General features: G+C 48.1%; 4 protein-coding genes; 1 reads left to right on the top strand and 3 right to left on the bottom strand.

The window, feature by feature from the left end:
- Window positions 1-3,167: 3,167 nt before the first annotated feature.
- On the bottom strand, window positions 3,168-4,575 carry GSTUM_00001299001 (uncharacterized protein). XM_002838745.2 has 2 exons: window positions 4,046-4,575; window positions 3,168-3,968 (listed from the first exon to the last, which is right to left on the bottom strand). The coding sequence occupies exons 1-2, from the start codon at window positions 4,197-4,199 to the stop codon at window positions 3,490-3,492; spliced, it is 633 nt and encodes a 210-aa protein (XP_002838791.1). The 5' UTR covers window positions 4,200-4,575; the 3' UTR covers window positions 3,168-3,489.
- Window positions 4,576-5,098: 523 nt separating this feature from the next.
- On the bottom strand, window positions 5,099-7,180 carry GSTUM_00001300001 (uncharacterized protein). XM_002838746.2 has 6 exons: window positions 6,960-7,180; window positions 6,823-6,920; window positions 6,610-6,712; window positions 6,267-6,558; window positions 5,516-6,212; window positions 5,099-5,456 (listed from the first exon to the last, which is right to left on the bottom strand). Exons 1-6 carry the CDS (start codon window positions 6,979-6,981, stop codon window positions 5,367-5,369), a joined length of 1,302 nt encoding a protein of 433 aa, XP_002838792.1. The 5' UTR covers window positions 6,982-7,180; the 3' UTR covers window positions 5,099-5,366.
- Window positions 7,181-7,455: 275 nt separating this feature from the next.
- GSTUM_00001301001 (uncharacterized protein) lies at window positions 7,456-8,909 on the top strand (the record flags this gene model as incomplete). XM_002838747.2 has 5 exons in its annotated part: window positions 7,456-7,726; window positions 7,788-7,860; window positions 7,914-7,951; window positions 8,003-8,050; window positions 8,100-8,909. Exons 1-5 carry the CDS (start codon window positions 7,550-7,552, stop codon window positions 8,907-8,909), a joined length of 1,146 nt encoding a protein of 381 aa, XP_002838793.1. The 5' UTR covers window positions 7,456-7,549.
- A 2,762-nt stretch (window positions 8,910-11,671) lies between these two features.
- On the bottom strand, window positions 11,672-13,526 carry GSTUM_00001302001 (uncharacterized protein; the record flags this gene model as incomplete). XM_002838748.2 has 6 exons in its annotated part: window positions 11,672-11,933; window positions 11,994-12,162; window positions 12,220-12,614; window positions 12,670-13,206; window positions 13,258-13,422; window positions 13,478-13,526. 6 exons carry the CDS (start codon window positions 13,524-13,526, stop codon window positions 11,773-11,775), a joined length of 1,476 nt encoding a protein of 491 aa, XP_002838794.1. The 3' UTR covers window positions 11,672-11,772.
- Between the last annotated feature and the right edge of the window lie 5,047 nt (window positions 13,527-18,573).

An 18,573-nucleotide genomic window follows, 5' to 3' on the forward strand; every position in this document is an offset into this window, starting at 1 on the left:
GCTTACTCTATTCTCATCAGTTATCGGGTCGGGCCGGAACATGGATGGGTGGATTCGCTGTGAGGGGTGATAAATGTTTCGATTGCGATTGCGATTCTAAATATACTCCTACTGCAGGTTGTCCTAAGAGTACTATATGGTGTTTGGTTCATTTTGCGGAGTGAGCGGGGTGGAGGTTTTATTGTTCTGGCCGTTCCTGCATGTGCAGTACTGGTGCAGTACTTGGTTCTCGGACGTGGTCAGAAAGGGGCGGAAAAAAAAAAAACTTTGATGCGGCAAAAGCGGGGGTTATGCCGATGGATTGACAGACACCGTGAAAAAAAATAACATAGTGTATATAGCATCTATGGAGAGGTCAGAATCCTAGAACCGGTTTTACATTTGCTGCTTACTTTTCCTCTAGGAACGGGAATTGGAGATTCTGAAGGGGTTGCCCAGACTTGCGAGCAATCCCTAACTTATGGGACTGGGTCTGCACTGCACTGTACAGCACTGAACCAAATTTCATGATCCTTACCTTTGCACGGCCTGAGCAATCCTTCTCCAGATAATTCATCTGGTATCCACTCGGGGCTGCTCGTGTCAACCAGGGGGGGTTTTGTTTTTTATTTCCCCCCAACACTCATTGAACAACCGCTCACCTACCCCGTTAGGATCTTGTTGATACTTTTCTTCTTCTTCCGCTCTTTATAACCATGCCCGTGTATAGTGTAGCGCTCAAGAGGTGGGAGTTGGATTCGGGGGAAAGGGATAGGTGGGTGCATAGCATATGCTGGATGGAGAATTGGTTGAGCGTACTGTACGGGGCAGGTGTGATACCCTACCGGGGCTGTTGATAGGCCGTGGAGTACAGCACTGTACTGTACTCGCGTGGCCGAGTCGAAGCAGGACACCTTGAGATGACAATTCCCGTACAAAGTGTCGGGCTTCAACTCGGTTTGCGCGAGCGAGGATCATATCATTACCCGTGGTGGCCGACGGTACGTGCGGTGCGATATGGGAATTGTGCTATTGGGGTGGTGAGCTGGTGGGATGTGGGCATGTCGTTGGCCGACGTCGGGATTTGGGTATGGGATGTTGCATGATGCCCAGTCGTGAGAAACATATACGTACAGTACATACGCCGCCGTACCTGAAATATGCACATCTCGGCGCTCTACAGAGTGACACTTTAGCGCAGTAACTTATTACATTTGTGAGCATGCAACTTGTCCGTTAGAGGCATACCGTTTTTTTGAAAAGAGGAAAAAAAAAGAAACCCATAATATTATGCAAGTCGCGGCATAAGTTTGCAGATCAACCGGTTGATGGGGCCAAAATTGATCAAGGCCTAACCCACTTTCCATATTTAGGTGGCGCGGGTAGTGAGTGGCAGCAACAGCTATCGTAGACTAGACTGCTGTCAACCGGTGATCACCTCGAAACAGGCGTCCTCGGGGCACTTACAGTAACTTGGTCGGAGCCCCTCTGCTCCACGAAACTATTCGACCCACACCACAAGCTCGCAGGACACGAACCGGTATGGGCAAAGCGCGACCTGCACGTCATTTAGAGTTGAGCCTATCGCCCCCGCATTCTAGTCTTCGAAACAAAGCCCGTTGTATACGGCGCCATGCCATACTACTACTCGTACTGGTAATGTGCGCACCGTATGAAACTGACAAAGGCGGATTATCAGCCATTCACAGGCAAAAGAGAAAACAACGCCCCCCCTTCAACGTGTCGTAACCTAGGGTCTACCTTCTGGCCATCCAGTAGGCACTGCTGCCATAAAGATCTTATATATCATGTCCCTCTTCGAGCAAGGTAGGTTCGTGGTTTAGACTACCAGAAGGGGGTGTTGGTCACTGACAAGTTACGGTAGAGCACTGTACCGATACTCGTACAAAGGCTGCAGGCACGATAGCCTATGATGCGCCTTTGGATAGTCTTGACGTCGCCGCGTGGATCTGACTTAACCCGCAGATGAACCCTCGAGCACTTGAACACGAATGACTGCAAACGGTTATCGGGATGTGTATATATCGTCGAGTTTGCCGAATCGCTCAAGAGATGCAGCACATGAAAGAGTACTATAGATGCGGAGGTGGAAGGGGGAAACGAATGGGGTAGAAAACTTACTGCTCGGGGAATAATCCGAGTGATAGCGAATGATCCCACCCCGACAAATTTGGTTGGATTGTGACCAACATCAAAATGTATCATACTCGTACCGGTATCATACATATCATAACTTTGCCATTTCCAAATCGCTTGGCAAGAGCAAGCCTGTTGCGCAATCCCCCACTTACGATCTCGCGCTGACCACCCATTTCCGATGGCACATTCTTTTTTTTCCTTTTCCTTTGTCCTTCAGCGAACGGCATGAACCTTCGTGCGCGCGGGCGAAGCAAGGGCTGGAGGCTGAGCGCCCTACGGTACGCCACTCCCTGACTTCGCTTCCACACACACACTCGAAGTGGTGGGTTGTTCGGGATAAACGCCTGGGTAATGGGAATAAATCGGTTACCGGTAGAATGAGGACGATTATCGCAATATCAGGATAAGTTACCGTAGTCCAGTCTTTTACTCGCATCCCGCTCGGGGCCGACACGATATCTTCCCGCACAACCCGTCATCATACTGCGCAATATATAAGCTATGATAATTATTATGATAATACCCCCACCACCCTCCAAAAACACCCCACCGTATCATACCCCAACCGCCTGGACCAACGGCACAGCCCCAACCCTTCAAGATCACCGGGAATCTCTCAGCCTTTGGCTACTTTGGCTTATGATACTTGTCCGAGGGGGTTCAAAACCTGCATCTCCGTCTATTGGTGCCCAACAAGTAATACCCCGCACTGCGTTCCTCCCCCCGGACAATCGATTAACGTGACCTCCCTTTATCGTTCTGAGCGCTTTTGGGGCGTTACCCTGCGTCTTTAGAGGGAAGCAGGGAGAAGGCCGTTTACCTGAGTGATGGAGTGCTGCGATTTACCCATAGTGGGGATTTGTTATGATACTGCTCTGTTGAGATTTCTCGGGGGTGATGCGGATTCCGAGCTTGGCCATGTTAGGGCGAGTGAGTCTAGGTGAGGTAGGCAACGTGAGGCTCCTTTTTTACTTTTAGTTATTGGTATTCTTCGAGTTGGTGGTGGAGGTGAGTGGATGATACACTGCTTTTTGAGAGGGGAAGGTTGAGTTCTATTATGAGTCGTGGATAGGTAAAAGAGAGTTGGTTGACCAAGCTTTCTCGCTGACTGCAGCCGTACAAAAACCACTGAAGTCAGGATGATTGCGGCGCGGGGGTATGAATTTACCATCCACTAGCTACAAATGATATGTGATATAGAACACCAAGTAAACTGAGAAAGCCCACTTCAGCAGAGAGAAAGAAAACGCTTTGAAAACCCCAAACTCCCCAAAACTATGCACGTAGAGAGGTAACAATTCAACGCCTGCACCAAACCCGATCAAATAGAGGCCGCAATACCCGAGGTGATTACGAGACTGCAAGGACTTGTCTCACGCGAACGATCCTATCCACAGCGCCCTCAAGCACGCCGAGTCGTTGCTTAACCTCCGCGTCCCGACCTTCGAGCATTCGTACTCTCTCTTCCAGTTTGCTCCTTTGCCGCCGCTCGTCGGCCACCATCTCGTTCGCGCTCTGAAACAAGCTCGCGCTTAATTCCTCGAGCTCTCCCGTGACCTGCTCCAGGCGTTCCTCAGCTTTGACCCTGGCCTTCCGTTCCTTTTCCAGAAGGACATCTGTGGAATTATTATCAGGTGGCGGACTGGGCGGGGGACCACCTCTCCCACGCGAGGAAGCAGTGAGGAAAGCGGATATTCTATTTGTCGCTGAGGTGATTCCGGAAGGGGCATTTGACGTCAAGGAGGACGAAGAAGAGGAGGAGCTGGATGGTGGAGTAGGTTTTCCTCTTAATGCTTTCAACTCGTCTTCGTAATCAGCTAGCTTGTCCACTGTTTTGGTCGTGTGTTAGTTTTTGTGTGAGTGAGTAGGTTTGTGGGAAGGGGAATAAAAAAAGAAAAAGGCTTACCTGCGTTTGTAGCCTTTTCGCTAAGTATGCGGACTTGAGCCTCTAGCTCTGCGATCCGACGTTGTGCTTCATCGGTGTGTAGCTTTGCTCCACAGTTCTGACATTTGGTCGTGTTTGCGGTGGAAGGGGGCGAAAGTGCTATTGCTGAAGACATCCCGCTGTTCTTATGGTTGTAGTATCTCAGGTCGCTCAGCTCATGATTTGGAGGGGTTTGAGCTTCCGGGAACTTAAAGTATGGTACGGTAGAGGGGCTGGCAGGTGAAAACGCGGGGGGCCTGATTTTTGTGGAAACCCTAATATTCTAGGGGGGGTTTCTCGTTCCTACTCTTTGGCTCAGCCGGGCAGTGTCGAGAATAGCAAAGGGGGTTGAGTTTGGGGCTTTCGGGGGTGGCGGGTTGGGATATGGATTTCGAGTTGGTGGTGTTCTGAGGTTACTCTGACTGGTGGAGTTAGACGACTGTTGGCACGAGTCGCTCTATTAATGGCCCCAGCTGAAACATGAGAGAGATCTGCTTGTAGGGTATGGTGTGGGTGGGGGAGGGATGATGGGATGAGAGATGAGTGAAGGGATGAGAGAAGGAGTGAAAATGAAGCATCAAAGGGGCAGAGAGTAGCCCTGCTTGTCCAGGGGTGAACCCCGGAATTCTTGGCAATATTCCCTTAAATTCTCCATGGCCAACGCCTTTTATTGATGATGAAGTTGATATATGGTGAATATGGTACTCACGTGCTTCATGTCCGATGAATGCATTTCGAGCTTGTACGGGTACTTGTAGTTGATAGGAATTTACTCTCATCTTAGTAAGGTGTCGGGCTCGAAAAAGCATCTAGATCCTCTCAACGACCCCGCCGACAAACCAGTAGTCTACTTGTAAATCCATTTATCTACACAGCCACCACAGGATCAGTTATCGATACAGATGACACCGTTCCGAGTTCGAATTCTAATTATGCACCTATGATTATAAAAAGGCAAAGCCATGGATGGAAATACGAGAGTACGGGGGACAACAGAGACCAGATCCCGATTTAGAAAGATGCACTTTGTATCAGTTTACACCAACGTTATCAATTTTTTTATGCCGTGAACGAATACCGTAAGAGAGTTCACCAGTCTGGCATGACAGATTCCACCAGCTAACAGCAAACCTGGAAAAACCTTAATGCTAAAAAGTAAAGAGGAATAAGAGATACAAAAGCAGAGAGGGGCGATAGAAATGTAATAAGATATAAGAATCGTCGAAACTCCCTTTAGGCAAGCTCGTAAAACGCCGCCTTCTATAACCTTGCTGCTCCTCTCCTTGGTAGGGGTTCTGCTGATCTATTGCTGAGCGCATTGCCGACTGCTATCACCATCCTCATCATCTTCATCAACCCAGCCCCCCCCTCCAGCTTCATCCGAGTTGCCAAACTATCCAATACTTCGTTAGCAAGCCTGTTCCATCCATATTCATGTTATTGAAGACTCACATCGTCGATATCACCGTTTGGATCAAACGTCACATCGTCCACTTGCTCTGCTTGTACTTCCACACCGGTCCATTCGGGTAGAACCTTTCTGATACCACTGACGTCTGGAGCCCAACCATCTTCGGGAAACTCAATGTCAACAATAAGAAAGAGATCTCCTTTGCCATCTCCCTTCTTATGAGGCATCCCTTCGCCTTCAACCTTGAGAACTTGGCCTGGCCTAAGAATCTTTCCCTTGGAATGAGTGATCCGAATTCCTCTCCCGTCAAGATGTTTCAGAGCGACTCGAGAGAATCCAGTCAAAGCCTCAGCCAAGGAAACACGCAATGGTGCCGTGAGGTCAGCCCCAGCGCGCGAGAATACGTCGTGATCTTTCTCTTCCAAGAGGAATATGATGTTACCAGTTTCGTGGTCTGGGGCTTCATCTGCTTCACCTTGTAGAACAATCTTGTCGCCCTCCTTAGAACCACGAGGAATGTATATTTCCAGAACCTTCCTTTCCTCAACCACGCAATTCCCTTTGCATTTCTTGCAGCGATCCTTTTCTCGAAAAACATCTCCGCTTCCTTTGCATGATACACAAATTACATTTTCTTGGGTGACGATACCACGACCGACTTGGCGAAGATTCTGGTTCCAACCGCGGCCAGAACAAGTTGCGCATTTTTTAGCCTTGGCTTTGTCTTTTCCACCAGACCTAAATGCGAATGGTTAATGCGAATTTCTGTGGAGCAACTGGAAACGAGCCTACCCTTTACAGAGAGAGCACAGAATACTTCTAGTACTAGCCAGCTTGACAGTCTTGCCTTTGTACAGTTCCTCCAGGCTCACTTCGTACTGTTGCACCACGTCTTTGCCTTTTTGCTTTCTTCCACCTGCTCCCCTAGGCATTGGACCCATACCTGGGAAACCTCCCATTCCACCCATTCCGCTCATTCCAAACACGTGACTTAACATTTCCTCGAGATCAACATCCCCTCCCATACCTCCACCTGGAGTAAAATCTGCCATTCCAAAACGGTCGTAACGGGCGCGTTTTTCATCTATAGTAAAGTAAGACGTGGGTGATTAGGAGGAGACTGTTAGGAACAAACCATCAGATAAAATCTCGTAAGCCTGAGAAACATCCTTGAAGCGATTTTCAGCATCTTCCCTTTCGTGTTCCGGAACCTTGTCGGGGTGAGATGAGAGAGCGGCCTGTGGGGATAGAAAAGGAAGCTCAGTTAGCACTGCAGAGTTTGGGGGCCTCGAAGCGGTGTTTGTACCGGTTGGGTCTAAATATGCGAAAAGAGAAGAGGAGTCAGAACTTTATGATAGGCCTTCTTGATTTCAGCTTTTGTAGCACTCGATTCTATTCCAAGAATCTCGTACAGATCTATGGATTCCGCTTCAGTTGAGCCGTTCACTAGTATTGTTGAGTGATGTTAGAAGGGGTGTCTCGGACTCAATGCTGGAAGGGGCAGCATACTTGTACTTTTGGTGAGTAATTAGGAAGGAATTAGGGAAGAAACTATTCGAAGTGGAGAACGGAGGAAAGAGAAAGAAGAACAGCTGCTGAGGTTGTGTGCACGCTGACAGTGTTGGAGATCGCGAGCAGAAGGTGGAAGAAAGAGTTGGTGGATAAGGTGCGGTAAATGATTGTGGTGGAAATTTTTGGCAAGCAAGATGGTGCAGTAAGGTTTATCACTAGAAGAGATGCGATAGACAAGACGCGGCTCTTCAAGATGTTATCATATGCCTTCCTGCCTGCCAATGAAATGCGCGGGCTCCATGTAAATAAATGCTGGGCGATAAAAGTTCTTGGCACAGAAACTCTCTTTGATCTATTGACCGCTAAGGATGATCTGATATGATAATGAACGCTTGAACCGTTTCAAGATCAAGAGAGAATACTATTTCTTCATTTCCCTCATCTACACACATTCATTGGTCACATACTTCCCTACCGTGCCAATGGTGTTCATATTTTCCAAGACAATACCCAATATCTCCCGCTCCTCGCGGCTTTGCCGACGATGCATTTCTACTTCTCCCATGTTTTCGAATTCAGTAATTCGTGCATCCTCTGCCATTACTCCTGCGCGTACGAGATTTGCTCCGTCCCCTACCGGTTATTTGCACCTGGGTAGCTTAAGAACCGCTTTGTTTAATTATCTGCTCGCTAAAGGAACTGGGGGTCAGTTCTTGCTCCGGATTGAGGATACTGACAAGGTTAGTCCACATACTTGTGTTAGATAGTTCAGTTTGTTTCATTAGCTAAGGCTGGGGAAAGAAAAGAACTGTGGAGGGAGCTGAAGAAGGTATTTTTGATACTTTAAGGTGGGCCGGATTGCAATGGGATGAAGGTATACGTTACCACGATGAATTGATTGAGACTACATAGACTAATGAGTTATAGGACCCTTGGTCGGAGGAGAATTCGGCCCCTATCGACAGGTTGTCTCCTGCTCCACTTCCCTATCCTTGTATTGATACCTTGTATCATAGTCAGAGCGCACGGAACTTCACAGGAAGCATGTCGATATTTTACTCGAGGTGATTCTCTCTGGCTTGCCCGAATAGCCCCAGTCTAACATTTTCATAGGAGGGTCATGCCTATCGATGTTACTGCGCTCCCCAACGGCTGGAGGCCTTAGCTTTGACCCGAAAGCATAGTGGGCAATCCACTGACTACGACCGTCATTGCCTCAACTCTCCGCCAACGGCCTCGGCCGCGGAGCCACATGTGGTCCGTCTCAAGGCCCCTGTTCAATATCCGGCTTACCATGATCTGGTCTACGGCACAATAACTCCGGGGGCTCAGAGTCACGACCACGCAATCGGTGCCTTCGAAGATCCGATCCTATTAAAATCTGACGGTATGCCGACATATCACCTCGCAAATGTGGTAGACGATCACTTTATGAATATAACGCATGTCCTAAGAGCTACGGAGTGGATGCCATCTACGCCTAAACATGTACATTTATATAGCTGTTTTGGTTGGAAGCCGCCAAAGTTCGTACATGTAGGGCTGCTACAGGATACACAGGGGAAGAAGTTAAGCAAGAGAACTGGGGACGTATTTATTTCCGAGTTCCGGGAAAAGGGGTATCTACCAGAGGCTCTTAATAATTTTGTTGCTTTAATGGGCTGGAGCCATGCTGGCGAGAGCGATATTCTAGATATACAGAAGCTAGTAGAGCAATTCAGCATCGACGGATTAACAACGGGTAATACCAAAGTTGAATTTGGGAAGCTCGACTATTTGCAGAAACAATATGCTCGGAATCGGGTGATGGGAGGATCGGGTGATAAGGAAATCCTAGACGCGGTAGAAGCCCAGGTTCGCAAGAGATTTGGAGAAAAGTATTTACCTTACTTGCAAAAACTTCAAATTTCTCTTTTCGTTTGAGCTAATGATACGGTAGCCTGGAAGACGGCACCCCGATCACAAAAGAATACATAAACTCGGTCCTTCAAGTCAACATCCAAAATTACCTCACCACCCCAGAATTCGTAGGAATATCCTCATACTTCTTCCAAGTGCCCTCACTCGACGAAAAGCCAGCGATCAAAGGAATCAGGCAAGTAAAGGCCTTCCTCGACACCACTCCCGTGTCGGCATCCGTAGGATCCTTTTTGGCAGATACAATGTCCCAACTGGAGCAAGCAGAATGGACAAGAGAAGGATTGGAATTTATTATGGACTGTCCCCAGAATGACAAGGCTGCTTTCAAGGCCTGGAAAACCAGAATGAAGATCATTAGACTAGGCCTTGCGGGTGGTGCTGCTGGCCCTACAATCGTGGCGACCCTACTAGTTCTGGGGAAGGAGAGGTGCATAGAACGGTTAAAGAGGGTTATTACAAAGCTGGATGATGGAGGTGGGAGGGCATAATCGAAGAAGATGGGTGTAGACTATATAGGGAGGGGGTGTTTAAAACGAATCTCTTGGTCTCTGATCATGGAGTATCACTCGTGAAATTTGCAATTAACTTACTGAACGCCGGGGCCCAAAGTAGGAGGCATTCTTCTGCACTGTGATGGCCTTTCGGGTGGGGTAATTGGTTTGATCGTTGGAGTTAAGCCATCGATGATCAGTGGATTATTTATTCAATCCCATACATTAGGCCTATCACGGCCTCCCCACAACAAAGCCTGGTGGCACCAAACAGCTCTGTGCGGTACAGTGGACTCCCGTCGATTACCGCGCGGCTAGCTACCCCCGCCTAATACCATATAGGGCTCTCCGAAAACAGCGACAGGCAGCATTCCCGTCCAGCCGCGAGCCCAAAACACCCCCACTCCTACCCCGCACTTGCTTCCATTCCATCATATATCATCCTCCCCCCCAATCCATGTAGCATCCTTCCTCCGTCGCCACCAACGCTCTCACTCACCTTCCCCCCCAAACAAGCCCGACCCAGAATTCAATCACCAACCCAAATACCCATCACGGAGATCTGCACTGACGGTCCGTTCCTCACAAAGGCCGTAGGACTTGATGGCGCCGTCATTCGCTACGGCCTGCGTGATGTACGGCTCGTTGATGTGGAGTCTGATGACGGTTGGTTGGGGTGGGGTGGTTTTGGGTTGAGCTGGTGTGGGAGAAAGTGGGAAGGGAGGAAGGAGGGGGTTCTAGATAAGTTTTCTTCTTTCTCTTTCTTTATTTTCATTATAGATTCTTGTAGGGTTGCTTGAGTGAGGGAGAGGGTATGTGAAATAAACGCTTGCTTTTGTGGGCGGTGTGTGATGGAGGGCTCAGTTTCAAAGGGGGATATTGCGTTGGCGTGAGTGGGTGGGCCTTGGATGTTTGATATGGAGAAGGAGGACCTGGGTTGAGGTGATAGTAGGGTGCAATGAGTAGTTGATGGTATCATACATAATTATGATAATATTATAATACTGGGTGTTTTTTTTGGCTGGGTTTGGGGAGGGGTTTAAAATTAATACTGTTTTCGTAATTTTTGTTTCGTACGGAATCGTAGTTGCAATGAGGGACGCACTCAAGCTTCGAAAATGATGTTTGGAACTAGTGAGTTATGGAGACGGAGTGTGGTATATGACAGTAGAGAATATGATACCGCGATGCATTTCCCAAAGTCTCAGAGTTGTTGGAAACCCTTTTGGCCCCACTGAACTTCCTGGGGCGGCGGTATCGAGAGCTGTGTGGGGATCATGATGAATGGATATGCTGAGCAGTGGGGGATTCATGATATGTTGGAAGCAAGCACTGGTATGGAAGTTGGGCAAGTTGCAAGTATCTTAGGCAATAGCATCTTCTGGAAACGTTGAAGGAACCCATATATTTCAAACCAAGGGTCTATGATAACAGGCGGTAGGAATCCGGACCCAAGAGGGCTGGAGCGAAGCCACCCATCCATGCCCACCCGGGTCTCGCCCACCCGGAACGCAAGGCAGTATCAAACTTGAATACCCGAGCACAACGTGTACCATCCCCACCAATCACAAGCCCAAAACACCCCCCACTTCCTACCCCGCACTTGCTTCCATTCCCTTATATATCGCCCCTCCCCTCCCCCGACCTATCCGTCATGATCTCCCAATCATCGACACCACTCGCCTTCCTTCAAACGAACCCAACCCAACCACCTACCGCTGGGCCTCGAACCAACGATTCGTGCCTCCGCCTGGTCGTGCGGCTCGTAGCCGGCCGAGCCCCCCGATTGGTTTGAGGAGGCACGACTCGTTGGCGTGGAGCTTGATGGTGGCTGGTTGGGGTGGAGAAAGTCTGGGTTTTGGTTGAGCCGGTGGAGTAGGAAAGGGGGAATGGGTTCTGGCTAAGTTTTGAATTTCTCTTGGGGTTTTTGCTCTAGTGGGGGAGGAGGTATGATATGTGGAATGGGTGCTGACATTTGTTGGAGGGTGCGGAAGGTTCGGCTGTGAAGGTTGATATTGGGTGGGTGCTTGCTGTGGATAGGGGGAATTGGGGATGAACTCCTAGTGGGGTGCAATGGGTATGATACTGTAGTGGGTGGTGTGATACGGGTGCTTTATAGATGGGCTTCAAGGTGGAGTTTAGTGCGGGTTTTTGTGATTATTGCTATTCTAATTTTGTTATGGATAATGTATCGAGCTGGAGTTGCAATGAGAGGCGTATTCAAGCTTCAAAAGCGATGTTTGAGATTGGAGAGTCATGACCCGCAGACGTTACTGTGCTGTACCGGACCGGCATGAAGCCAGCCATACCGTGGCTGCCCAAATCAAGTCCGTTATGTTAGGACTTTGATCTCATTCAATTTTCCACTCGGTCAACTATGTCTTGTCCGGAATTCCCCCATCGAGTGATGCCTCGTGTTTACCCATCTTCTTGCCCATGAACTCCCTCAAGAAGCCGGCCGACTTCTTCGGCGTCCGGTCTCCGGTCTCCGTGTCGACAAATGTGACGCCGAACTTGGCCGTATATCCCTCTTGCCCTGTGCGCACGCACGCATCGGGTTAGCGAACTCTTTGTCAGATGAGCGTGTGGGGCATACACTCAAAATTATCCGCAAATGTCCAAGCAAGATAAGACTTTATCGGAACGCCTTCGTTAATCAACTCGGCCATGACGTTGATATAGCTACGGTAGTAGTCAATTCTGAAGTCATCTTCGACGGCTTCTTCCTTCTTCATGTCTTTTTCACCGGGGCAGATGACGCCATTCTGTTTACTGTATCAGATCAAGAGCTGAGGTGAAGAAGCTAGGGGGGGGGGGAACACCTCAGTAACATAAATATCCTTCCCGTACCTCTCCCACAAATATCTCAGGACCTTCTTGAATCCCCAGGGTACCGGTCGGACCCAAGGTAACCCGGCCTCTGGTCCGATTTCTTTCCCATCGGGGCTGGTGATAGTCTCCTCGACGTCGTGGAAGAACTGCGATCTGAAGTCCGTTGGTGCGGCCGGTGTAGTGCGAACTTTGGTATAGTACGTAGTGTAGTGGTTCAATCCGAAGAAGTCGCTCGAGCCCATCAGCAGGACCTTCTCTTCGGGTGCGAATTCCGGAAGCCTGTCTCCGAGAATTTCTTTCAGAAGGTCCGGGTAGTCGCCCTTGTGCACCGGGTCAGCGAACCAGAGCGAGCAGATGGTGAAGTATCTTTCCGCCGCAGCGATGCCTGTTTCACATTAGCGCGCACATTTGCCCCGGTCGTGCCCCGGGAAGAGGCGTACTCTGATCCGTCTGATCGTACGGCTCTGCCCAATTCGCGTTGATAACCAACCCGATACTCCCGCCCTGCTGGGCGATCTCCTCCCTGTAAACTTTCACCGCCGCGGCGTGCGCCAGCAAGAGGTTATGCCCGACGATGTACGGTTCGACGAGACTGTCCCCCTCCGGGCTCTTCGTCCGATCGCTCGACCTCCCCGGAGCATGCGCGCCGATGCAGTGACCGAGAGCAGCGTATACGTTCGGCTCGTTTATCGTCACCCAGACTTTCACCAGATCGCCTAGTCCCTCGAAGACGACGCGGGCGTAGTGTGTGAAGTCGGCCACTATCTCTTCCTTGTTCAGGAAGCCTTTGTAGCGGTCTTGCAGGGCCTGTGGAAGGTCCCAGTGGAACAGGGTCGGCATGGGCTGGATGCCGGCTTCCAGGAGGGATTGGATGAAGGTTCTGTAGAAGGGTATCCCGGCCGGGTTAATGGGGTCGGTGCGGCCGCCCAAGGGGATTACTCGGGACCAGGAGATGGAGAAGCGGTGACAATTTACGCCTGGAATTGTTTAGTGGTTGGTGAGGAGGGGGGCGGGGAAACGTGTAATACCGTAGCTCTTCATGAGGGCAATATCCTCTTTCCAGCGTATGTAACTATCTGTCCCAAAGTCGCTGGATCTTCCATCTTCTGTTGTGTTGCCCTGGCGGGAGAAGGTGTCCCAGATGGACAGCCCACGGCCATCGACTTCTGGTGAGCCTTCGATTTGTCCGGATGCTGCGAAAGTTAGCTACCAGATTATACTACTCCAAACTTGGCTTTTGTAACGTACAAGTAGCATATCCCCAAAGAAAGTCTCTCGGAAGGGTATCAGAGCTCATTGCGAGGGTATTCTTTACCATACTTTCCAGGGTTGAAACTTTTAAGTGGGGTAATGGTGGGACCCCTGCCTCATCGTGATAAATGCATCAGTGCGAAATATGCTACTTGTACAAGTACCACCCTCTGGTAGCATTAGCCGGATAAGCTCTAGCAGAGGTTACTTCCACCACTCCACCACTTGTACTAGGTGAAAAGTTTTAGCTTTACATCCCAGTCCGTTCTGGTTAGCGGAAATACCCCCCCCCCTCCATACCGTAGTGACCCGTTCGGGGGGATTTCCCGTCATCCTCGGTGAAAAAGCCGAGACAATAAGGATGGGGAAGAGGTTGTGGGGTCCGCTTACGCTGACACCCCCGGTGATCTTTCCGGGACAGGATGAGCCTGGGTGAGGCACTTGACCGAGCAGCGAGATTGCGAAAGCCACTCATGGTCTTACCGGTACTGTACGGAATGCAAGGGAAAAAACGACAGTACTAGTACTTCTATGGTTTTTTGATAGCCATAATGCGGTAGTACCATAGGATCTCAACTGGTTGAACTATGTCTTATGTTGTTCGAGTTGCCTCCCTTGGTGGGGTCCAGTGTTCACTCCCGGCCCCTTGGCCTCTCAGGGGGCAGGATAACTCGGCTTTGACTGTGCTTCTCTCCTTTCTAGAGAGGGAAGTCCCGAGCTGCCCGGAACATCGTTCAATCACACGTATATTTGAGATCCCGTTGTGTGCTCGAGCACAGTACCGGTACCGTGTCGTATTCGTTCAGCGTAGCGGTACTTGTTTGATACAGTAAAAGGGAAATCGGAAGATGAGACACGGGATTCTGGAGGACTGATGTGAGCGTCGGGTGACTCCAGCCAATCGGTTTCCGTGTTTCTGCTCGTAACCCCACTTTTCCGATTTTTTCCAGGGCATGCCGTTCCTGGGTGGGCTCTGCCCGTGATTTTGGCATAAGGATTTAGGCGATTGATTTGGGTTTCGCCCCATTCTCGGGAGTGATATCATAGTTATCCGAGTATCGTTTCTTGTGCTCGTATTGCCCTTGTAACTCAGAGGTGAGCACTCTAGGAGTGGGGGGGGGGTGCAAAATTCCTTGTGTTCGCGGAAAAGTGCTGTGCTGGTGCAGCCATATTAGTACTCGTACAGTAAAGTTCTCGAGCCATACTCGAGTACCCTCTCAAGCACCCCTGCCCAGGGAAACGCTTTTTTCTAACCGTCTCTCTCATTATTAGGCAAAATGACAGCCTTAGGGGAGTACCTAAACACAGTTATCTAAAGTTAATGGGTACGGTCTTTGAGGGGCAAGGAGGGGTATTTGAGAACTGCACAAGCACAGATATTGCTATGATCGTACGGTAGTGCTCTCAGTGTCTGGGGCCCATTAGGGAAAACAGGAGTACTGACTATGTGCGACCATAGTGGAACTTCTATCGGTGTAAGATGTTGTACGGGTACTGTACTCTAGTACCCGCAATATCGAATCATATCTAAAAAGCACTGTTATTCCAAGCCACAAATTTTTTGCCCATTGCTCAGGTCTGGGTGGTATGCAATGCCGATTCTTTTTTTAAAAAACCCCTCAGCATTACGAGTCAGGGTTTGAGCACTTATAGTGATAAACTGGAGGGATGAGAATGGGAATGCGTCTAAAGTTCACAGGAGGGTTTCAAGCATCATCACTATCACGGCCAATATTTTTGAACCAAGGAAACGCAAGCATCATGTCAGATTGCCGGCGGGGGCTAGGGACTAATTAATACTCGAGTAGTGAACCAACATACCGGCACCGGGATTGGCCCCAGGGTACGATGTTTAGTCTGACAAACATACCGGTAGCACAGAACAAATTCCCTGGACCAGTGAATTATAGCATTTCTGCCTCCGCACAGAAACCGTAGTCGCAAGTTTGCTCGTGTCGCGGTCGCCCCATGACATTTGCCCCACTGAGGTTACTGTGACCGAAACGAAAGAGGGGGTATGATACAGTACGGTACTCGTGCACTCCTTACCTTTCCAAGGCACCGACACACTTCCCGACCTCACGCTGGCTCGGTGTACTGTACTAGGGTACTAGGGTAAGTAGGGCGACGTAGTACAAATGTCTGAGAAGTTCAGAGCTTTTGAGACAATGTTAACTAAGCAGAGGTTTTATAGGGGAAATATGACATACTAGTAAACAACACGGCATCACCACCCCAAGTTACCCATTTCCTCATGTGTTCGAAACAACATGAAGGTTAAAGGAAGCCGTACCCATAACCCACAAGGCAAAAGACATGAGGAGACAACCCGTGATGATCGCCTTAAAGTTATTGCCTTACGTGAAAATGCAGGATGGAGTTGGAGACGAATAGGAGAAGAGCTGAAAATCGATTCTCGTACCTGCCAAAAGGTAAGTTAAGTCATTCACAGAAGCAGACTGGAAAATTGCTATTAATGTATAGATATATATGAGGACAAAAGTGAATGGCACATCCTCCAATGCTCTTCGAACAGGCTGTCCACCAATCTTTGATGGAGCTGAGATTGCACAACTTGTAGCATTTATTACCCGAGATGCTCGTACACGCCGCCTTAGTTGGGAGGAAATTGGAATTGAGATGGGTTATGCCTGCTCACCAAGAACAATCAAGAACGTAGTAGAGAAGCTTGGATATCACAAGCGTATACCACGACGAAAGTTCAATATCTGTCCTGCGAACAAGCCAAAACACATGGCATGGTGTCGTGAAAGGCTTCATTGGACCCATGAGGAGTGGGGGAGAGTTTTGTGGACCGATGAATCCACATTTTCAACGGCTGGGTTTGGGCATCGGCCATAGGTAATTTGGCTGCCACAAGAAGAGTTTCATCCTGACTGTATAGATGAAAGCTTCAAACAGGGAAGGGAGTCTACAATGGCTTGGGGAGGATTTTGTAGAACAATCAAGTCAGAGCTAGTGTTTATTCCCTTGCAAAGCAAAGATGGACTCTGCAGTTTATGTAGAGGTGGTTATGGAGCCATATCTGATACCTTTTTGGCATCAGTGTTGTGAAGAGTATGGATGGGCACGGGTTATAGAGGATGGAGCACCAGGACACAAGAAGCACGCTAGGACTTATAGAGAGTTAAATGGGGTAGATATGATGCCCTGGCCAGTACAATCACCAGACCTAAATCTAATAGAAGCCTTATGGCTTGACCTGGAGACTGAAATGGGTGAAACTTGGGGTCGGATAGGAAATGTTATGAATTTACAAGCTTGTTTAAGGACGATTTGGACACAGATTGGAGAGGAGCGATTGGAAGGACTAATATCAAGTATGCCTGATTGCCTACATGCTGTCATTGCAGCCAAAGGAGGTGCAACACCTTATTAGCTAGACTTTCCTTTTGTCTTATCCTTTCTTTATATATATATACGTTCTTTATTTCATCGTATTAAGATACTCAACTTTTGGCGTCGTGGGACTTTTTTCCTGCATACAAAAACATACCCTATAGAGGCGGCTAACAGTCTATTTCCGTTCTAGCTCTTACACATACCCCTGCTTGCTACACCAAAGTGCAGTTACCACTTTTGGGTGTCGCCCGACTAACTGCACCCCCCGAGTACAGTACCCTGGCGAGCAAGAATGGGGTGCCTCGCGATTACGGGAAACCGTACTGAGTTCTTCACCACCAGGAGGGCCCAATTTGCGGTTGAATTTGCAAGCGAGATGCAATCTAAGTTATTCTTAAAATCATGAATCATAACTTATGTCCACCCAGGTATTCAATCACCTTATGCTAGTGCTTTATATATCCATTATCAGGTTAACTAAGGAGTATATGATGGCAGATATTCTCCTTATTTTGTTGATATAGTTATTTTTCAATATATCATGGTAGAATCCTCTATGTTTCTAATAGTACACAATATATAAATTAAATTATAATATATTAGAAAACTGAGCAGATACAATAATGTGAATTTGAGAAAAAGGTATAATGAGATTTCAAGTCAGCTATTGTCATATTACTGTTACAGTTATGGAGTAACACTATGAGCTGATTGAGTTAGGATATATTTATGTTTGAATAATTTTAAGAGTTAAATTAGTACCTAGTATTGTGTTGGAAGTACCGGGATCTGATACCTTGGAACCACCCTAAGTAGGGTAACACCACTTGGAATTGGAATCTCTGGTCTCCAACACCCACCTCCAGCCCCCTTACAGGGCCTGCATGTCATTATACATATCAATCTTTGTTGTGTCCTGTGACTATAGTACTACAGAATTGAAGGGATCCAAATAATACCATATACGTCGCTGCTATCTATCCAACCGGATACTGTTCACTGAATATATAAGAGGGGACCATCAGCTAGGTCTGGGAAGTGGAACAGAGTAAATCTGTCAACTACTCAGAGAGTTACTAGGCTTCAAAGATGGAACATCTTTAGTATAGGCTGTAGGTAATAGGACATTTTTGCACAAAGACATAATAATGAATGTTAGAGGATCTCTACAAATAGCCAATATATTCTTATCCATTCTAAGATATTTATGAGAGCCTAGAACTCTGAAGGACACTATCAAAGAAGCCAATAGAGTTTATAAAGTATTACAACTAGGCTTAGTGATGCGTTGTTGTTGCAGGAATTATTCCCAATAGTGAACAATGACCAATGCATCATTACCTATGATAACCAGAAGTTGCCAAAGGAGGAATCATATACCAATACAGTAGAATAGCTTACTGCGAATTAGGAGAAAGTTATCCGAATAATATCTGTCTGTTGGATCAGGAGTTATGAAGGGTTAAAGTTGGCGACCTAATAAGGTTACACCAATAACTCCTCCTGGAGACATGACCTGTGGATGAAACTGAACATTTTATTAATAAGAGAGACAATTGGGGTCAACAAAGTTCCCCTTGAGAACTAGGCTATAAGTTTGATAAACTGTGAGAATTTAATAATTACTATTGGGAATAGTGCAGTTCCCAATTGACCTAATAGTAATTACTAAAAAGAGTATGATGGTTTTCAGAGTCTCCTAGTGTTTGCACTTTAGGAAAATACCTGAC

The sequence above is a fragment of the Tuber melanosporum genome, assembly GCF_000151645.1.
Source record: "Tuber melanosporum whole genome shotgun sequence assembly, scaffold_275, strain Mel28".
Taxonomy (NCBI): domain Eukaryota; kingdom Fungi; phylum Ascomycota; class Pezizomycetes; order Pezizales; family Tuberaceae; genus Tuber; species Tuber melanosporum.

What these genes read in the sequence shown, in the direction of transcription:
- GSTUM_00001299001 (XM_002838745.2), bottom strand. Translation starts at nt 4,199, where the DNA reads ATGTCTTCAGCAATAGCACTTTCGCCCCCTTCCACCGCAAACACGACC. An exon ending in CGAAAAGGCTACAAACGCAG is followed by an intron (nt 3,969 to 4,045) that starts GTAAGCCTTTTT and finishes CGACCAAAACAG; the next exon opens with TGGACAAGCTAGCTGATTAC.
- GSTUM_00001300001 (XM_002838746.2), bottom strand. Translation starts at nt 6,981, where the DNA reads ATGCTGCCCCTTCCAGCATTGA. An exon ending in GCTGCCCCTTCCAGCATTGA is followed by an intron (nt 6,921 to 6,959) that starts GTCCGAGACACC and finishes CAACAATACTAG; the next exon opens with TGAACGGCTCAACTGAAGCG. An exon ending in TTACGAGATTTTATCTGATG is followed by an intron (nt 6,559 to 6,609) that starts GTTTGTTCCTAA and finishes ACTTTACTATAG; the next exon opens with ATGAAAAACGCGCCCGTTAC.